Source organism: Bos mutus, chromosome 23 (genome assembly GCF_027580195.1).
Source record: "Bos mutus isolate GX-2022 chromosome 23, NWIPB_WYAK_1.1, whole genome shotgun sequence".
NCBI classification, from domain to species: domain Eukaryota; kingdom Metazoa; phylum Chordata; class Mammalia; order Artiodactyla; family Bovidae; genus Bos; species Bos mutus.
This window is the reverse complement of record NC_091639.1, coordinates 23,314,397-23,329,962: the sequence shown is the minus strand read 5'-3', so window position 1 is coordinate 23,329,962 and position 15,566 is coordinate 23,314,397. Positions and strand designations below refer to the sequence as shown.

The 15,566-nt window shown below is 46.6% G+C and overlaps 2 protein-coding genes and 2 non-coding genes across 4 annotated transcripts; all 4 read left to right on the top strand.

Annotated features, from left to right (window-relative positions):
- The first annotated feature begins 51 nt into the window (after positions 1–51).
- Positions 52–2,575, top strand: ATP6V1G2 (ATPase H+ transporting V1 subunit G2). The gene is made up of 3 exons (XM_005904173.2): positions 52–284; positions 569–669; positions 1,197–2,575. Exons 1-3 carry the CDS (start codon positions 203–205, stop codon positions 1,368–1,370), a joined length of 357 nt encoding a protein of 118 aa, XP_005904235.1. The 5' UTR covers positions 52–202; the 3' UTR covers positions 1,371–2,575.
- Positions 2,576–4,846: 2,271 nt separating this feature from the next.
- Positions 4,847–15,510, top strand: DDX39B (DExD-box helicase 39B). Its single transcript, XM_070361312.1, has 11 exons — positions 4,847–5,213; positions 5,719–6,059; positions 7,259–7,386; positions 7,667–7,759; positions 9,819–10,002; positions 11,107–11,225; positions 13,461–13,592; positions 14,287–14,396; positions 14,498–14,642; positions 14,785–14,932; positions 15,283–15,510. Exons 2-11 carry the CDS (start codon positions 5,849–5,851, stop codon positions 15,297–15,299), a joined length of 1,287 nt encoding a protein of 428 aa, XP_070217413.1. The 5' UTR covers positions 4,847–5,213; positions 5,719–5,848; the 3' UTR covers positions 15,300–15,510.
- LOC138985165 (small nucleolar RNA SNORD83) lies at positions 5,188–5,266 on the top strand. Its single transcript, XR_011462419.1, has one exon. It is a non-coding gene; the product is annotated as a small nucleolar RNA SNORD83 (small nucleolar RNA).
- On the top strand, positions 10,061–10,137 carry LOC138985166 (small nucleolar RNA SNORD83). The gene has a single exon (XR_011462420.1). It is a non-coding gene; the product is annotated as a small nucleolar RNA SNORD83 (small nucleolar RNA).
- Positions 15,511–15,566: the final 56 nt, after the last annotated feature.

The following is a 15,566-nucleotide window of genomic DNA, read 5'->3' as shown; positions in this document are numbered from 1 at the left end:
AGCCATCAATGGGAGGATCAATTTGGGGGAGACACCCGGTACAGGAGTCTGAGCGAAAAGGGGAGCACTAAGACCCAGGGGGAGTGAAAGGCTGCAGCAAACAGCTGGAGGAGGATTAGGCGTTGTGGGGGGAGGGAAGAGGGGGAGCCATCTGGTACCTTGGTGGCTTCTGAAACAAACAACATTGGTCATAACAACAGAAATGGCCAGTCAATCCCAGGGTATCCAGCAGCTCCTGCAAGCCGAGAAGCGGGCGGCTGAGAAGGTGGCAGATGCCAGAAAGAGTGAGTCTCATTTTTTCCTTAGGAATCTGGAAAGAAAATTAGGGGTAGAGGGACAGCAAACATTTGAGTCCTTGGGATAACCCAAGACTGATGGAGAGAGAGCTGGGGGCTGCGGTTGCTTTTAGGAGGGAAGAAATGGGTGGGTGATGAGAATCCTGTTCTTGGCTGACAGAGAGAAGGCAGTAACTTTGAGGGAGGGACTGACCCCCTACTTTCACAGTGTGTGTGTGTGTGTGTTGGGGCGGGGTCCTATCCCCACTGTCAGTCCTTTCTTCTGCCTCCAGGGAAGGCTCGGCGTCTGAAGCAGGCAAAGGAGGAGGCACAAATGGAAGTGGACCAGTACCGCAGAGAGAGAGAGCAAGAATTCCAGAGCAAGCAGCAGGCAGTGAGTCGTGGGGGAGCTGAGATGGGACCCCGAGTGTGCATGTTGGTGGGTATATCTGGTGGGATGTGTACAGGGTGATTCCACAAGAAAAAAGGTGGTCAAGGGTCAAAGGGGACCCTGGTGAGGTCAAGCTTAGTTGTATGTAAGAGAGTCTGGGAGTTTTGAAGGACTCGTGTAGCTGGTGGTGGAGGTGGGGGGATGGCTGAGATCTATGCAGGGTATGATGACATTTGGGGTGGAGGGCAGAGTTTTATGGGCATGGATGGTGAGGATCCTACAGTCTGTTGTAGGATGATGCTGCATGTCAGATCTTAGAGGAGAGGGCATTATGTTGGTCTCTTTGGTGTCCAGATATTTCCATGGATGCGAGTGGTGTCTATCTAGATATTTCCATGGGTGGGCATGACTCTGGAGAGGGCCTTGCTTCCTGGCCTTGCTCCAGGACCCTTCCTTCCACGTGCCTGGATGCTTCTTTCTCTGTTTCTGCTTTTTCTTTTCTCTCTTCCACCCTTTCTCCCACTCCCCAGGCCATGGGCTCCCAAGGGAACTTGTCAGCTGAGGTGGAGCAGGCTACAAGGCGCCAGGTGCAGGGCATGCAGAGCTCCCAGCAGAGAAACCGTGAACGTGTCCTGGCCCAGCTTCTCGGCATGGTCTGCGACGTCAGGCCCCAGGTTCACCCCAACTACCGGATTGCTGCCTAGGACCTAACCTAGGGCCTGACTCCTCCCAGTTCCCTCCTGCCAAGAAATCCCCAAGTCAAAATCAACTTCCACCATAATCCTTCTCTCCCTTGCATTCCCTAGAAATTCTAGGAAGCAGGATCCAATGATTCTCCTGTGAAACTTAGACATACCCTGGTCAGACCTGAATCTCCTTATTACTCTTTTACTGGGACCGTGTAAACTGCCAGGTCACCTTCACTCAGATCCTTTGTGAAATTTGTAGCTTGGAGAAGTAGGGATGTGGAAAACACTGACTTCAGGGCCAGGCAGGCTTGGGTCCCTCTCCTGACTGTGCCACTTGCTGGCTGGGCAACCATGACAAGCTACTTAAACTGTAACTCCCGTGTCCTTGTAAGGCTGGAATAATGCTACCTTGTTGTTGCATTAACTAGAAATCATTCTGTAAAGAGCCTAGCATGGTTTCTAGTAGCTGGATTCAATAAGTGACAAATCTGTGATATTATAATGACCCCCTGCCCACCTGCCAAAACCTAAACACAGCTGTTTTCTCACTTCTGTCTGTGGCTTTCTAATTCTACTCATTCATCTTGCTGCTGCTGCTGCTGCTGCTGCTAAGTCGCTTCAGTCGTGTCCGATTCTGTGCGATGCCATAGACGGCAGCCCACCAGGCTCCCCCGTCCCTGGGATTCTCCAGGCAAGAACACTGGAGTGGGTTGCCATTGTGACCCTCCTAATTCTCTAGAGAATTGATTCTTCCCATCTTTCTTTTCCCACAGACCTTATGATCCCTGAAAAGATGAAATGGCTTTAATTAGCCTCTCTATTGTGATTCCAGGAAGATGTTTGCATTTTTTAGCCTTTTTGTCTCTGTTAAGTTGGTCTTTCTCTTTATTGGCTTTCCCCCTTTTGCTATTTCCCGAAAGAACCATCAGATGCTTACTGCTTCCTGAGATCTAAAGTGATGTTGTGTCCTCTTGTGTGCATGACCTTCCTTTTACATCCTCAACACCATACTTTCCCTTTGTAACAATAAAAGTGTCAATAAAATAATTATGGGCAAATCAACTGGTGGTTTGAGTCAGCTTCCTTTTGCTTCTCATTTCTCATTTTCAGTCATTTTTGTTCCTTGCTTATGTATTCCCCACTCAAAAGGGCTGTCCTTTGAAGCTTGTTGGGAGAAACAAAAGCAAATGGCACATAAGTTTTTCTCCTAAGTGAGAAACATGTGGCTCCTCCTTTGCAAACCTGAGGACTGTAGATGGTAACTAGAGAGAAAATCTGAGGGGTAGTAACATTGCTTTGGCATTACTTTGTAATGCCGTTAAAGTAAAGTAAAGGTAGTAACATTACTTTGGCCACCAGATGCAGAGAGCTGACTCATTTGAAAAGACCCTGATGCTGGGAAAGATTGAGGGCAGAAGGGGACAACAGAGGATGAGATGGCTGGATGGCATCACCGACACAATGGACATGGATTTGGGTGGACTCCGGGAGTTGGTGATGGACAGGGAGGCCTGGCGTGCTGTGGTTCATGGGGTCGCAAAGAGTCGGACACGACTGAGCGACTGATCTGAACACTGCTTTGTTTTCCTTCATAGAATTTATCCGTACTTGACATGTCTCCCCTGTTAAATGAACTCTGTGATGATAGGGCTGTTCGTTGCTATGTACCCAGATCTTAGGCTAGCACTTGACACAGGACTGGCAGTTGATAAATGCTGTTGAAAAAAAAAGATATTGTGGGTTGGAAAAACTGCCCTTCTGTAACATCATCCTTGAATCACTTTTATTTCTTTCGGCCACAGAAAACAAGCCTTAAACCAATGAGGTTATCTGTAGGGTATTTATTAAGCACTCTTTAATCAGGGAGACGGGATACAGTACAGAATAAAGAGGTGTCTACGTTCTGGCTCTGTCACCTTGCTAGCTGTATTACTTTGGACATGTTGATTTATTTCTTTGAATCTGTTTGCTTGATATAGAATGGGAATAATGGTACACCTTGGTGTTAAATGGTTAAGTGATAGTACATAAAGGGTCAAACGTTTGTTATCAGTTTTGTTAAGTCACATCTGACTTCTGTAGCATATAAAAGCGAGAGGGGAGATATCAAATGTTTCATTCAGGAAAAATATCCAGGATGAACTATGGGAGGGGTTATTGGGTAAAGGGTTAAGCACATTCTGGTTGAAATTTTATAAAATGTTATGTAACACTCAGGTTTCCTTGGTGGCTCAGTAGGTAAAGAAGCAGCCCGCAATGCAGGAGACCTGAGTTCAACCCCAGGGTGGAGAAGATCCCCTGGAAGAGGGCATGGCAACCCACTCCAGTAGTCTTGCCTGGAGAATCCCATCGACAGAGGAGCCTGGTGGGCTACAGTCCATAGGTCGCAAGAGTCTGACACGACTTAGCGACTAACCCACCACCATGTAACCCTCATACCCTAGTATTTATCGTTAACACTTGGGGCAGAATCTAGACCCCCAGTCCTGCACGCAGTGGCTTCAGAACACCTTCCTGACTTACAGCCCAAGCCCACGGCCCTTAGGACATCAGATACATCAGCCAACCATTACTTTGGGTAAATGCCGCCCACCGGTTCCAAGGCTGGGGAAAAGGTAGGGGGTAGGATCCGCGAGAACTACTCACTACCTACACCTGGGGCTGGCCGTTCCCTAACTCCAGCGCCAGCACCCCCAGGTCACCTTGACTACCGGGCCAAGGACCCCGTGGGAAATCGAAGTCCCGGCACCTTGGGTCCTCCTGCGCCCAGAGGAGGGGTGCCCAGAAAGAAGACCTGAGTGGCAAGAATCTAAATGAAGAGAGAGGCGCGGAAAAGAACTGGACAAGCGGGAAAAAGATAATAATGGGAAAAATTATAGTTTCCTTGATGCCTTTTGTTACTGGTAGTAGCGAAGGAGTAAGAAGTGGCTTAAAAAATTTTTTTTCACGCAGGCATTTTCTAAAGGCAACCCTGGAGCGCGCAGACCCACACAACCGTGGAAGGCCCGTCTTCCGGTTCTTTGCGCCTGCGCGCTCGCATCAGCGAAGGCGGGAGGCCGGGTGGAGGGAAAACCGGGAACCGGAAGTGAAGGCAGATTCCCTTCTTCGTCGCTGTTGCCGCCGCCATACGTCTTTGCCTTGCTCAGGTAAGCTTTGGCCTTCGGCACCATCCGCCTCCATCTGCGTTTCTCTGCGGCCATCCTGTCGCACGAGCTCCTGATAGCCCTTGTACAGGCCATGGTCTTGTTGCTGGAGTCTGATTGGGTCGTTAGTTGCATCGCTTGCATCTTTTTCGAGATGAAGAAACTTCGCGGGGGGGGAGGTAGGGAAGATAGGGGGGCCCAATCCAAGATGGTGGCCCCGGCGCCATTGTGTTTTCTTTGCTTCTCGCTCCTTCGGTGGGGCCCTTGATTACTCGAGGCCCCAGTGACATTGAGAGGCGGCGCTAGGCGTCCTCTGGTCCTGGCTATTTGCGGAGGGCGGGGTCTTCTCACTTTCGCGCTTATTTCTGGGTCCGCGGTACGCGGCGGGAATACGAAGAGGAGCCAGCTTCTAGGCCTACCTGGACGTTTCTCACCTCGATTTGCCCACCGTTATTTGGAGCATTTCCTAAATGTTTACGGCTGGTGTCATTGTGTGTTTTTCGGAAACGAGCCATAGCTGAGGAGTAACGCAACGGTGATGTGATTGATGGAGGAGTGGGTTTTTTCTCTTGGCCGAGCCATTCTCTAGCCTCCACCCTCCTCCACCACCATCACCGAAGGATTTTTTACGCGCGACTATGAGGTGTCTGAGGACTGGGAGACTGGCGTGTTGGGAGACGTGGATGGCAGCCACATGATGTTTCCATTTTGAAAAGTGAGCGCTTTGCGCAATGACGACCGTAAATCTATCACCCTTGACTGATGGCTGCTGTCGACACCTTGAGATTATAGGGAAAGCACAAGGTCTTTCATTGAGGATTTTTCATTTTGTCCTTAACATTCTCCAGTCTTGTAAATTGTTAGTAGTCTGTTTTTTATGTGTCTTTAATTTTTTATCCTCACTGCTGTCCCGGAGCAGGAATTTAGAAGCTGGCCTTGCCTTTCTAGCTTTCCGGTTTCTGCTTCTCCGATCCTATCCTTTTGGGAACTTACGTCCTAATCACCACTCCTGGGAAACACACTTTTCCCATTCTGTGTGTTATGTTTGTCTTTTGTTTCTTTGTCTTGTGTTTTTTATTACTTGTTTTTCCCTTTGTTACTTTTGTTTCCAGGTACATGTGTCATAGTTTAGGGACAGGAAGAGTGTGGGGATGGACAGGATAGATGGTGAAGGCTCTGCTCATGACTGATGTCTCCTCCCTGTTTTTTTTCCCTCCTAGCTCTTCTGTCAGAAACTAGTGTGTTTCTTTTCCTCTTCTGTTCCTCAAGCCCCCACTCTCCTCCTCTTCTCTTCCTTTATTCTACGCTAACCCATCCGGAGACCCTTCCCCTTCTCCTGCCGGCTCAGTTATGGCAGAGAACGATGTGGACAATGAGCTCTTGGATTATGAAGATGATGAGGTGGAGACGGCAGCTGGAGGAGATGGGGCTGAGGCCCCTGCCAAGAAGGATGTCAAGGGCTCCTATGTCTCCATCCACAGCTCTGGCTTTCGTGACTTCTTGCTCAAGCCAGAGTTGCTCCGGGCCATTGTTGACTGTGGCTTTGAGCATCCATCAGAAGGTAAATTTCCTGTTGGGCATAGAGTTCTCATTGGTGCTTTAAGGATACAAGAAAACAGATAATAGCCATGGTCCCTTACAGATTTGTGTATAGGGTAGATCAGGAAATAAGTACCAGAACCTATTTTAGCAGTAAAAGATGTTTATACAGGTTAGTCTTTGTTCATGATAAGTGCTAGTGATTTCAGAGCAACTTAGAGTGGCTTTTCTCCTTGTCTTGTTTTAAATTTTGTCTTTTAATTGAAAATTTCCAAAGAGGAGCTGGTTGGACCCTTGGACCAAGTCAACTCTGGTCTCTGCAAACCTTTATGGGTGGTCTAAAGATAGCTGGCTTTTGGGTCAAGTACCAAGTTCTTCCCTGGTAGCTCAGACGGTAAAGCGTCTGCCTGCAATTCGGGAGACTGGGTTCAGTCTCTGAGTCGGGAAAACCCCCTGGAGAAGGAAATGGCAACCCACTCCAGTACTCTTGCCTGGAAAATCCCATGGGCAGAGGAGCCTGGCAGTCTACAGTCCATGGGGTGCAAAGAGTTGGACACGACTGAGAAACTTCACTTTAACCAAGTTCTTCATTTTGCCCAAGGTTGTAGAGTTGTGTCACCCAAAGCATGACAATCTGAGTAGGAGAAGTAGCCTGTGACAGGCACTCAAAAGTCATGGATTGTTACAGATTAAGGAGCACTGGGACAGAGGAGCACCTAAGATGACCGATTGGTAGATGCCCACAGGGTTGATGGCAGGACTTTGGGCCCTGGAGTTAGAAGAGGCTAATACTAGAAGGAACTGGGAAGGTCTTGATGTGGGAATCTATTTGATTGAGGGACTTCCCTGGTGGCTCAGACGGTAAAACGTCTGCCTACAGTGCAGGAGACCCCGGTTCGATCCCTGGGTCAGGAAGATCCTCTGGAGAAGGAAATGGCAACCCACTCCAGTATTCTTGCCTGGAAAATCCCATGGACGGAGGAGTGTGGTAGGCTACAGTCCATGGGGTCACAAAGAGTCGGACACGACTGAGCGACTTCACTTTCACTTTGATGGAGGGAGCAGAGAGAAAGGGGTATGGAAATTGACAAGAATTACTTAAGAATTGAGTGGTGAAAAAAAAAGAATTGAGTGGTGAGAAATGGGTTTGGCCTGGTGCAAAAATGTGGTGGAGTTCTCTGGAGATTGAAGTCTAATTTACCTTTTCTTTCCTACTTCTAGTCCAGCATGAGTGTATCCCTCAGGCCATCCTGGGAATGGACGTCCTATGCCAGGCCAAGTCAGGCATGGGAAAGACAGCGGTGTTTGTGCTGGCTACACTGCAACAATTGGAGCCAGTTACTGGACAGGTACACTTGCAGAGAGTGCTGGGCAAAGCATCTTGGCTAGTAGTGTTCAGGAAGGGTGTTGCCTCAGCTACATGATGCTTTGAGAGCTGTGAGTTCTTGCTGTTAAGATGACCTTTATCACGCTTGACTGAGAGCCCTGGGGAATATTCTGTAGTAATTATGGGGTTAATGATTTAGATCTGGAATTGTAGCCACTTGTGGTTTGCTGGGTATGCTTTTGTGACATCCCTGGTGAAGGGATATACTGTCTGTGTCTCCACCTACTGTCCTTCCCCCCCAGGTGTCTGTACTGGTGATGTGTCACACTCGGGAGTTGGCTTTTCAGATCAGCAAGGAGTATGAGCGCTTCTCCAAATACATGCCCAGCGTCAAGGTAAGCCAGGGTGAGAGGCTTGGGGGAATGAGGGTGTGGGGAGTTGGAGGCACTGGGGACTTGCTAGATCAGTAGTCTTCACGTCCCACGGGTATTAAATACCTCTACACAATTAAACATGTAGGACATAGTAAGTTCCTGGAACTTAGGTGTGTAAGAGATTTATGTTCCCATATGAATTATACTTGTTAGAGGTGCCTGCTATATTGTATTGATATGTGTATACATTGTATCAGTATGTATACACACTGTGTCAGTATGGGTGTGCATTGTGTAGCTGCGATATTCAAGGTGTGGTTCCCAGATATTCAAGGTGTGGTTCCCAGACGTGTGGTTTCAGTGTCACTTGGGAGTGGCTGGAAATGTAGATAACATGGGTTCCACCCTAGACCTATCCAGTATGAACATGCATTCTAACAAGATTCTCAGGTAATTGGAGTTTGAGAAGCATATGTATATACTTGATGTATGTAATTTTTTATTCTCCTTGGGTGAAAAAATATAGTTTTGTTCAGATTAAAAATTTCCCCCTTAATTATTATATTTAGAACTAGGAATATTTGAGTAGTAGTCCTAAACTAAAAATAATTTGTTTAAAATAGTAATAGTAGTACTTGCGCTTGGTAAAATGTGTAGTTAATCCGAAAGATCTTATGATGAATTTGTCTTCTCCTGTCTAATCATACTTCACAGAGTACCACTTGTTAACTTTTTTTTTTTTTTTTAACTTCTGATGTTCTGTGAAACCAAGTATTAGACACTATTTTCTCAATTTGTCTACTTAAAAGCCATTTTGACTTTTCATGTAAGACTGTTTAGCTTGTTTACATGGTTCTTTTTCCCAGAACTTGGGGAAACTATTTAATTTTCTAAATACAGTCAAAGCTCTATGTGTGTGTGTAAAGTATATCTGTGTTCTTACATTGTCAGTTTTGTTAGCATTTACTTTCTGTCCTTTTAGCAAGTAGACTTTCCATAACTTTCCATTGTTATGACTATGAAAACACTTGTTGAGCTCAGTAGAGAGCTAGGATGTAGTTCCACCTCTGTAGGTTTAATTCTTCACCTTGTGGACTCAAAAGAGGATGTTTTTGGTGTCAAAATCAAATATAAATTTGATGAGAGAGTCTGTCCATTTGCTCAATATTATGTTTCAGTGATTTGATAAAGAGATTGAGCTAGTTCTGCAAAATGTCCTACCTCTGGATTTGTTTGGTTACTTTCCTGTGGTGGTGTTTTAACTTGTTTTTCGCTCTCAGTGTTTCCTGTAAACTGAATTTTTTTTTTTTTTTTTTTTTTTTTTGCTGTGGCACCTAGCATATGGGATCTGAGTTCCCCCACCAGGGATCAAACCCATGCCCCCTGCATTGAAAGTAGACTGCCAGGGAAGTCCCTAAACTGAAAGTTATGTTTGAAAGCTTAAATGGTTCAAGTTAAAGATTTTTGGCAAGAATTCTTCACAGATGATGCTATGTATCTCCTGTTTTGTTGCAAACCACTTGTCCCACAATTAATGGTTTTAGATTTACTCTAGACTTAGGGTTATGATAGTCTGAATCCCTTGATTGGTCTCCCCCTTTGAAACTAAAAAAGCAGTTTCTGATGCTGTATTAAAGGCTCAACAGCCATTTCCCTAATAGTTTTAAGGTGCAGTAATATGTGTAGCCTAAACAGGGTTTATTCAAAGGAATTTAAAAATCTAGGGTCAGTTAGGAACACTTGATACCCGTGAGCTTTTTTTTGGTACTTGACACTGTTAATTTCTTGCCATCCTCCTTTTTACAGGGAAGTCTGGCTTTGGAGTTGGAGAAGGAAAATTGTTAGATTAAGTCAGAAGAACTAAATGCTAGTTCTCAGAGCATGTAGTTTAGGACAGGTCACTTTTGTTTCTTAGCTTCAATGTTTGGGGGATATGATACTTTTAGATTAGGTGATCTCATGTTCCATTTAGCTCTGAAATGTTCTGAGAATTGGTTTAGAGCAAATTGAAAGGATGGGAACCTTGGGAAGGTTGACCCTTTCCTTCCTTGTGAAATACTGTTCTCTTCTGGGTTGGCAGGTTGCAGTGTTTTTTGGTGGTCTGTCTATCAAGAAGGATGAAGAGGTGCTGAAGAAGAACTGCCCGCATATCGTCGTGGGGACCCCTGGCCGCATCCTAGCTCTGGCTCGAAATAAGAGCCTCAACCTCAAACACATTAAACACTTTATCTTGGATGAATGCGATAAGATGCTTGAACAGCTCGGTAAGTTGTCCCAGTTGGGCTGGGGCTGGTCTAGTGATCTGGGAAGTTACCTTTTGGAGCCAAATGATGCTTATTTGATACTGGAGCACTTTAGTGCCAGGACGACTCTTAATCTATCACCCATGACTGATGGCTCTGGCTTCCCTGGTCAGTCTCTGTTAGGCTTGTTAAGCTTCCTTGGTGATCAAGGAGAAGGGTATCATGTTCTTCCTTTTTGTGGTAGATGTTTATCTTTGAGAGGAGGGACCTAGCTAATCTTGGATGTTAGTCACACCACCATTGTGTCCTTTGTAAATCTCTGTAGTGGGTGTCATAGGGAAGAAAATGGAACTGGAAAAAGAGACAGTCTACTCGTTTGGCATCCTCAACTCAGATTATATCATCAGATTATAGCTGAATAAATGTTTCAACTTAAGTTCTGGAATGAATGTGGAGAGTGTGTGTGGGAGTCTGTGTGGTGTGGTGTTCCAGTGTGCCAAGTGCTGTGAAGAAAGGAAGATGTTTTATGAGAACGCAAATTTGGTGAATGAGACTAGGGATGGGCATATACCCAGGGATAAGTCATTCCAAATGATCTTTGGCTATTCTAGATGGCGAGCTATAAAGTGGGCTCCAAGTAGAGATGTCATATTTGCCTGACTGGATAGGACAGTGTGATCCAGAGGAAGCGTGGAATGGACTCTGACAGCTGGAATGTAATAGGTGCGCGATATTGGTAGACAGTTGGAGCTTGGGGAGAGAGGAGTAGGGAGAAGGGCTTTGTAAGGACTTAATCTTTGTGAGCCTTTGCAGTGGGCTTTATCCCCATTTTCTAGTTGTGGGCTTTGGGGTCTCATCTAATTTCTTGTGTGGTTAAAATACACGGCTGGAACCTGGGCCATAGACACTGTTCTTCCCGCTGTATTATAACCCTGGACATGATTACATGGCGGTTGGAGATAATAGAGTAGAGAGAGACCTGAGGCAAATCTTAACCCTGACCCGCAACTCTCGGCTCACCCACTTCCAGCAGTCCTTACCTCATTGATAAGCCTGTCTCTGATCTTCATTTATGATAATATGTCTCTTTTCTACTATAATTTTTTTTTTTTCTTTTTCCTGTAGACATGCGTCGGGATGTCCAGGAAATTTTTCGCATGACCCCCCATGAGAAGCAGGTCATGATGTTCAGTGCTACCTTGAGCAAAGAGATTCGTCCAGTCTGCCGCAAGTTCATGCAAGACGTAAATACCCTTCTACCTTCTCTCCCTCCACTCCCCGCCCGCTGCCTTCTCCCCCTCCGCGCCCTCTTCCTCCAGACTCCCTTGTCCTTCAAGCGCCAAGAAGGGGGCACGTGCCCATTTGAAAGTGATGACTCCTTGAAGAGACACACAGAGGCAGAGACAGTTAGTGTTAGGGTCTGCGCGGCGCCAGGGAAACTCCGGAAGACTTGGTCGGGTTAACGTGAGAGCGGGTAGTGTTCGACTTTTTTTCATCACAGCATTTTTTGAACCTCTTCTCCCTTTTGGGGGAGGGCAGGATTTTCTGCCCTACCACCCACCCATCGTCTTCTACATACCCCCTACAGCCACGCACCCTCAAGGTGGCATCGAGCATACAGCCGGAGCCTTCTGCTCCCCAAACTCATAACCTCCCGGTGGCAGGAGAGCAAGAGAGGGACAGACAGATGGCAGGGCATGTCCAAAAGAAGAGCAAACAGCACACATGAATCCGCTCCCTCCCCACCTCCAGGGGTGGGGGCCTTTGGCACCTCAATCCCCGAGTCCATACTCCTTCCTACCCGTACCTCCTCGCACCCGTCGGAACCTCGGTTGATGTGAACCAGCAGCGGAGAAGCACCGTGGCGCGGCGGGGGAAATGCGGACGCACTCGGCGGTGGATGGCGGCAGCGGAGGCCGCGGGGAACCTGACCAGGAAGCTGAGGACCAAACCAGCCTCTTTTTCTGTTCCCGGTTTTTTTCCTGAACCCAAGGCGTGCCGTGCTCCCTGTTTCTTTCCATTTGTGTTGGTGGGGAGGGGTGTTCTGAGTAGGGTGGTAGATTTTTTTTCTTCTTTTTAACTCTTAATATTCAGAGGGATATGGAAGAAGTAAAGTGAGGAGCTCCACTTGGGTGTTACCAGGTGGTGGTAGGGTCTGGGCTAGGCAGGCCCTTGTGTAAGCAGTGGAGTGTGTTCTTTCCCTCCCTCCCTGCTGTGCTCCTTCCTGTGGACCATAACTCTTACCTTTAGCTGTATTTGGGGTTCAAGTTAGATTGGAAGGAAGCCATGGAACTTCTCTTTGGAAATCCTTCCTTTGCTAGTCTGCATTCTGAAGTTCAGCTTCTGGTTTTCTCCTATGACACACTTATCCTTTCCCCAAATCTTGTACCCTGGGGTTTTATGTTAACCATGGCTTCCTGGTGACTCAGATGGTAAAGAATCCACCTGCAATGCGGGAGACCTGGGTTGGGAAAATCCCCTGAAGAAGGGAAAAGTTACCCACTCCAGTATTCTTGCCTGGAGAATCCCCATGGACAGAGGAGCTTAGTGGACTTCAGTCCATGGTGTCACAAAGAGTCGGACATGACTGAGTGACTAAGCACAGCACACAAAGGGAAATTGGGCTTTAGAGTTGACTCTTGTGCCAGTTACCACTTTTTTTTTTTTTTTGTAAATGCTATCTACCTTCCCTTCAAGGGCTGTGTGTGTGTGTTTTGTTTTTAAAGATGACTGAGTAACTCTGCTGCTCTGAATTTGCTTCTTAGCACCACTCATTGTACCTTCCTCGTAACACTGTAGATGGTTTGATTTTTCGTTCAGAGACCAATCTCATCTAAAACTATTTCCTTGTGGTCCGAGGGCAAGTTGCTACTCATCTTGAGTGATCTTTGCCTCTCTTTTCATGGCATTTTGACCTTAAGTCCATTGAAGCATTCTGATCTTCCACCTTCCTAATGGGGATATGGGAAGACATCTACCTTCCTTATGGAGATATGATTCTCCTAGTTGAGAGAATATGCGAATGGAGCTCTCCCGCATATTAAACCAGCTCTAATGGATTTATTCTGACCTCGAGTCACTGTTGCCATGATTTCCCAGGTGTTTGCTTCATGTTCTCGCTTTGAGAACCACTTCCCTTTGTTTTCTTTCCTCCACCACCTCCGTATGAGGTAATGGCACCTTGCCATTGGATGGTTGGACTCTGCCCTTTCCTCCGTGCAGAGTTCCTTTCCTATAACTATTTTCAGTTGGGAAATCTTAAAACTCAACTGATAGGAAGGAAATCAGATCTAATGTCCAAAAGACCACATTAAAATGTGGGTATTTTTGGGGGTGGGGCTGGGTTTTCAGTCTTCTCTCTTTCTCCCCATCCCCCCATGGGGTGTATTGGAGATCAACTTCCTCCACCCCCCCAGGTTTAACCCCCCCACTCTGCCCTCCTCCCGTTCCCCACCCCTTCCCTCCCCCCTCCCCCCCAGCCAATGGAGATCTTCGTGGATGATGAGACGAAGCTGACGCTGCATGGATTGCAGCAGTACTACGTGAAACTGAAGGACAACGAGAAGAACCGGAAGCTCTTTGACCTTCTGGATGTCCTTGAATTCAACCAGGTCAGTTGTCCAAGGTCCAGTAGGGAGAATGAGTACATCTCCAACTGTTGGCAGAAACCTTTTTATTGAGGAAGCCATGGATGCCATATGAAAGAATGGTGGAAAAATTCTTGTAAATGAGAGAAAGACTTTTAGGGGCTAAACGTGAGCACGATGGGAATTGCTTTTCTGTTCCATGCCTGACACAAAATAAACCTCAAATTACAAAATCCTTGAGTCTTAAAGTTGGTGAGAGTCCCACAATAATTAGGCATGTTAGGTCTTAAACTGTGTGTTTTGCACTGCTCACCTGGGGAGAAGTGTTTCATTACTTAACCTCTTGTGTGATTTGCACTAAAAATCATTTTCTATAAGCTCTTACTATGTTTGATGTTTTGGTGAGTGGGAATAATGGTCATGTCTTTCCAGACTTAGGTCAGATTTTTACCATTCTCATGTGGTGGCTTCATTCTTGTCTCCTAATTTATCTGGTAGTTGGTTACTGTTTTCCATATCCTCTGCAGCGTGTTTGTCTGCTCAGGAAAAGTCAGAGCCAAGCAGGAAAGACTTAGTATTTAGAGCAGAAGAGGAAGTATGTGATGGGGACTGAGGAGTTTTTTAGAAATTACTGAGAACTCCTGCTCGTAATCTTTCTCACACACACCCTCATGGACACACATCCCTCCAATCTCATACACACCACGCACGCACACAGGTGGTGATATTTGTGAAGTCTGTGCAGCGTTGCATTGCCCTGGCCCAGCTCCTGGTGGAGCAGAACTTCCCAGCCATTGCTATCCACCGTGGGATGCCCCAGGAGGAGAGGTGAGTCAGAGACGGGCAAGATGTTTTGTGTCCTTGCGAGCAAAAGGGACCCTTGAGAGAAGAAAATCTCAACACTCTTTCTGATTTCCTTTCTCATAAAGGCTTTCTCGGTATCAGCAGTTTAAAGATTTTCAACGACGGATTCTTGTGGCTACCAACCTGTTTGGCCGAGGCATGGACATCGAGCGGGTGAACATTGCCTTTAACTACGACATGCCTGAGGATTCAGATACCTACCTGCATCGGGTAAGCCCCACACCTGGAAGATAGGCCAGTGTCCTCTCCCACCCCTTGGGTTTCTCTATCTTTCATATCTTGCATTTCTTCCCTCTCTTTGTGTGTCTTCCTTCTGTGGGGCCTGCTGGTCCTATCACATGTCTCTTTCCAGGTGGCCAGAGCAGGCCGGTTTGGCACCAAGGGCTTGGCCATCACATTTGTGTCAGATGAGAATGATGCCAAGATCCTCAATGATGTGCAGGATCGCTTTGAAGTCAATATAAGTGAGCTGCCTGACGAGATAGACATCTCCTCCTACAGTGAGTAATGATCTCATGAAGCTGCTTTCCCTAGTCCTTTAGATTCTCTTCATTTGCTTAGTGGGTTTTTCTTAAAGCCCCTGGTGCATGGTGGCCACTTGACAAGTTTGACATCCATATTTCTGCTGCCCCACCTTGATGCTCTATTGGGATGTTTAGTTGACCTGTGTATGGGGGTCTCTTCTCATCAAATTATTTCTCTTTCTCTACCCCCAGACCTATCCTCTGACCTGCATACCACACAAACATCTGGATGTGTTGGGAGAGGGGTGTTTGTGCCGACTTTGATTTTTTTTTTTTTTTATAAATTTTTCCCATGCTCTAGTCTAACTGCTGTATTTTCTTTTCAGTTGAACAGACACGGTAGAGGACTCACCCACCCGTTCTGGAATGTGACAGTTCTCTTCAGGAGACCGCACCAGGCGTGGGGGTGAAGGAGACACTACTGCTACCGACCCCGGGCGCCCCAGTCCCCTGCCCCATGACTTTCCTGGCATCACCACCACTCCTGAACCCCATTTCCCCGATTTGTCGGAAATTTTTTTTTTTTTTTAACAAAACTAAAAAACTCATGCGTCTGTGGTGTCTATAAGCATTCCATCCCTTTATTGGATTTGGGGTGAGGTGGTTCTGG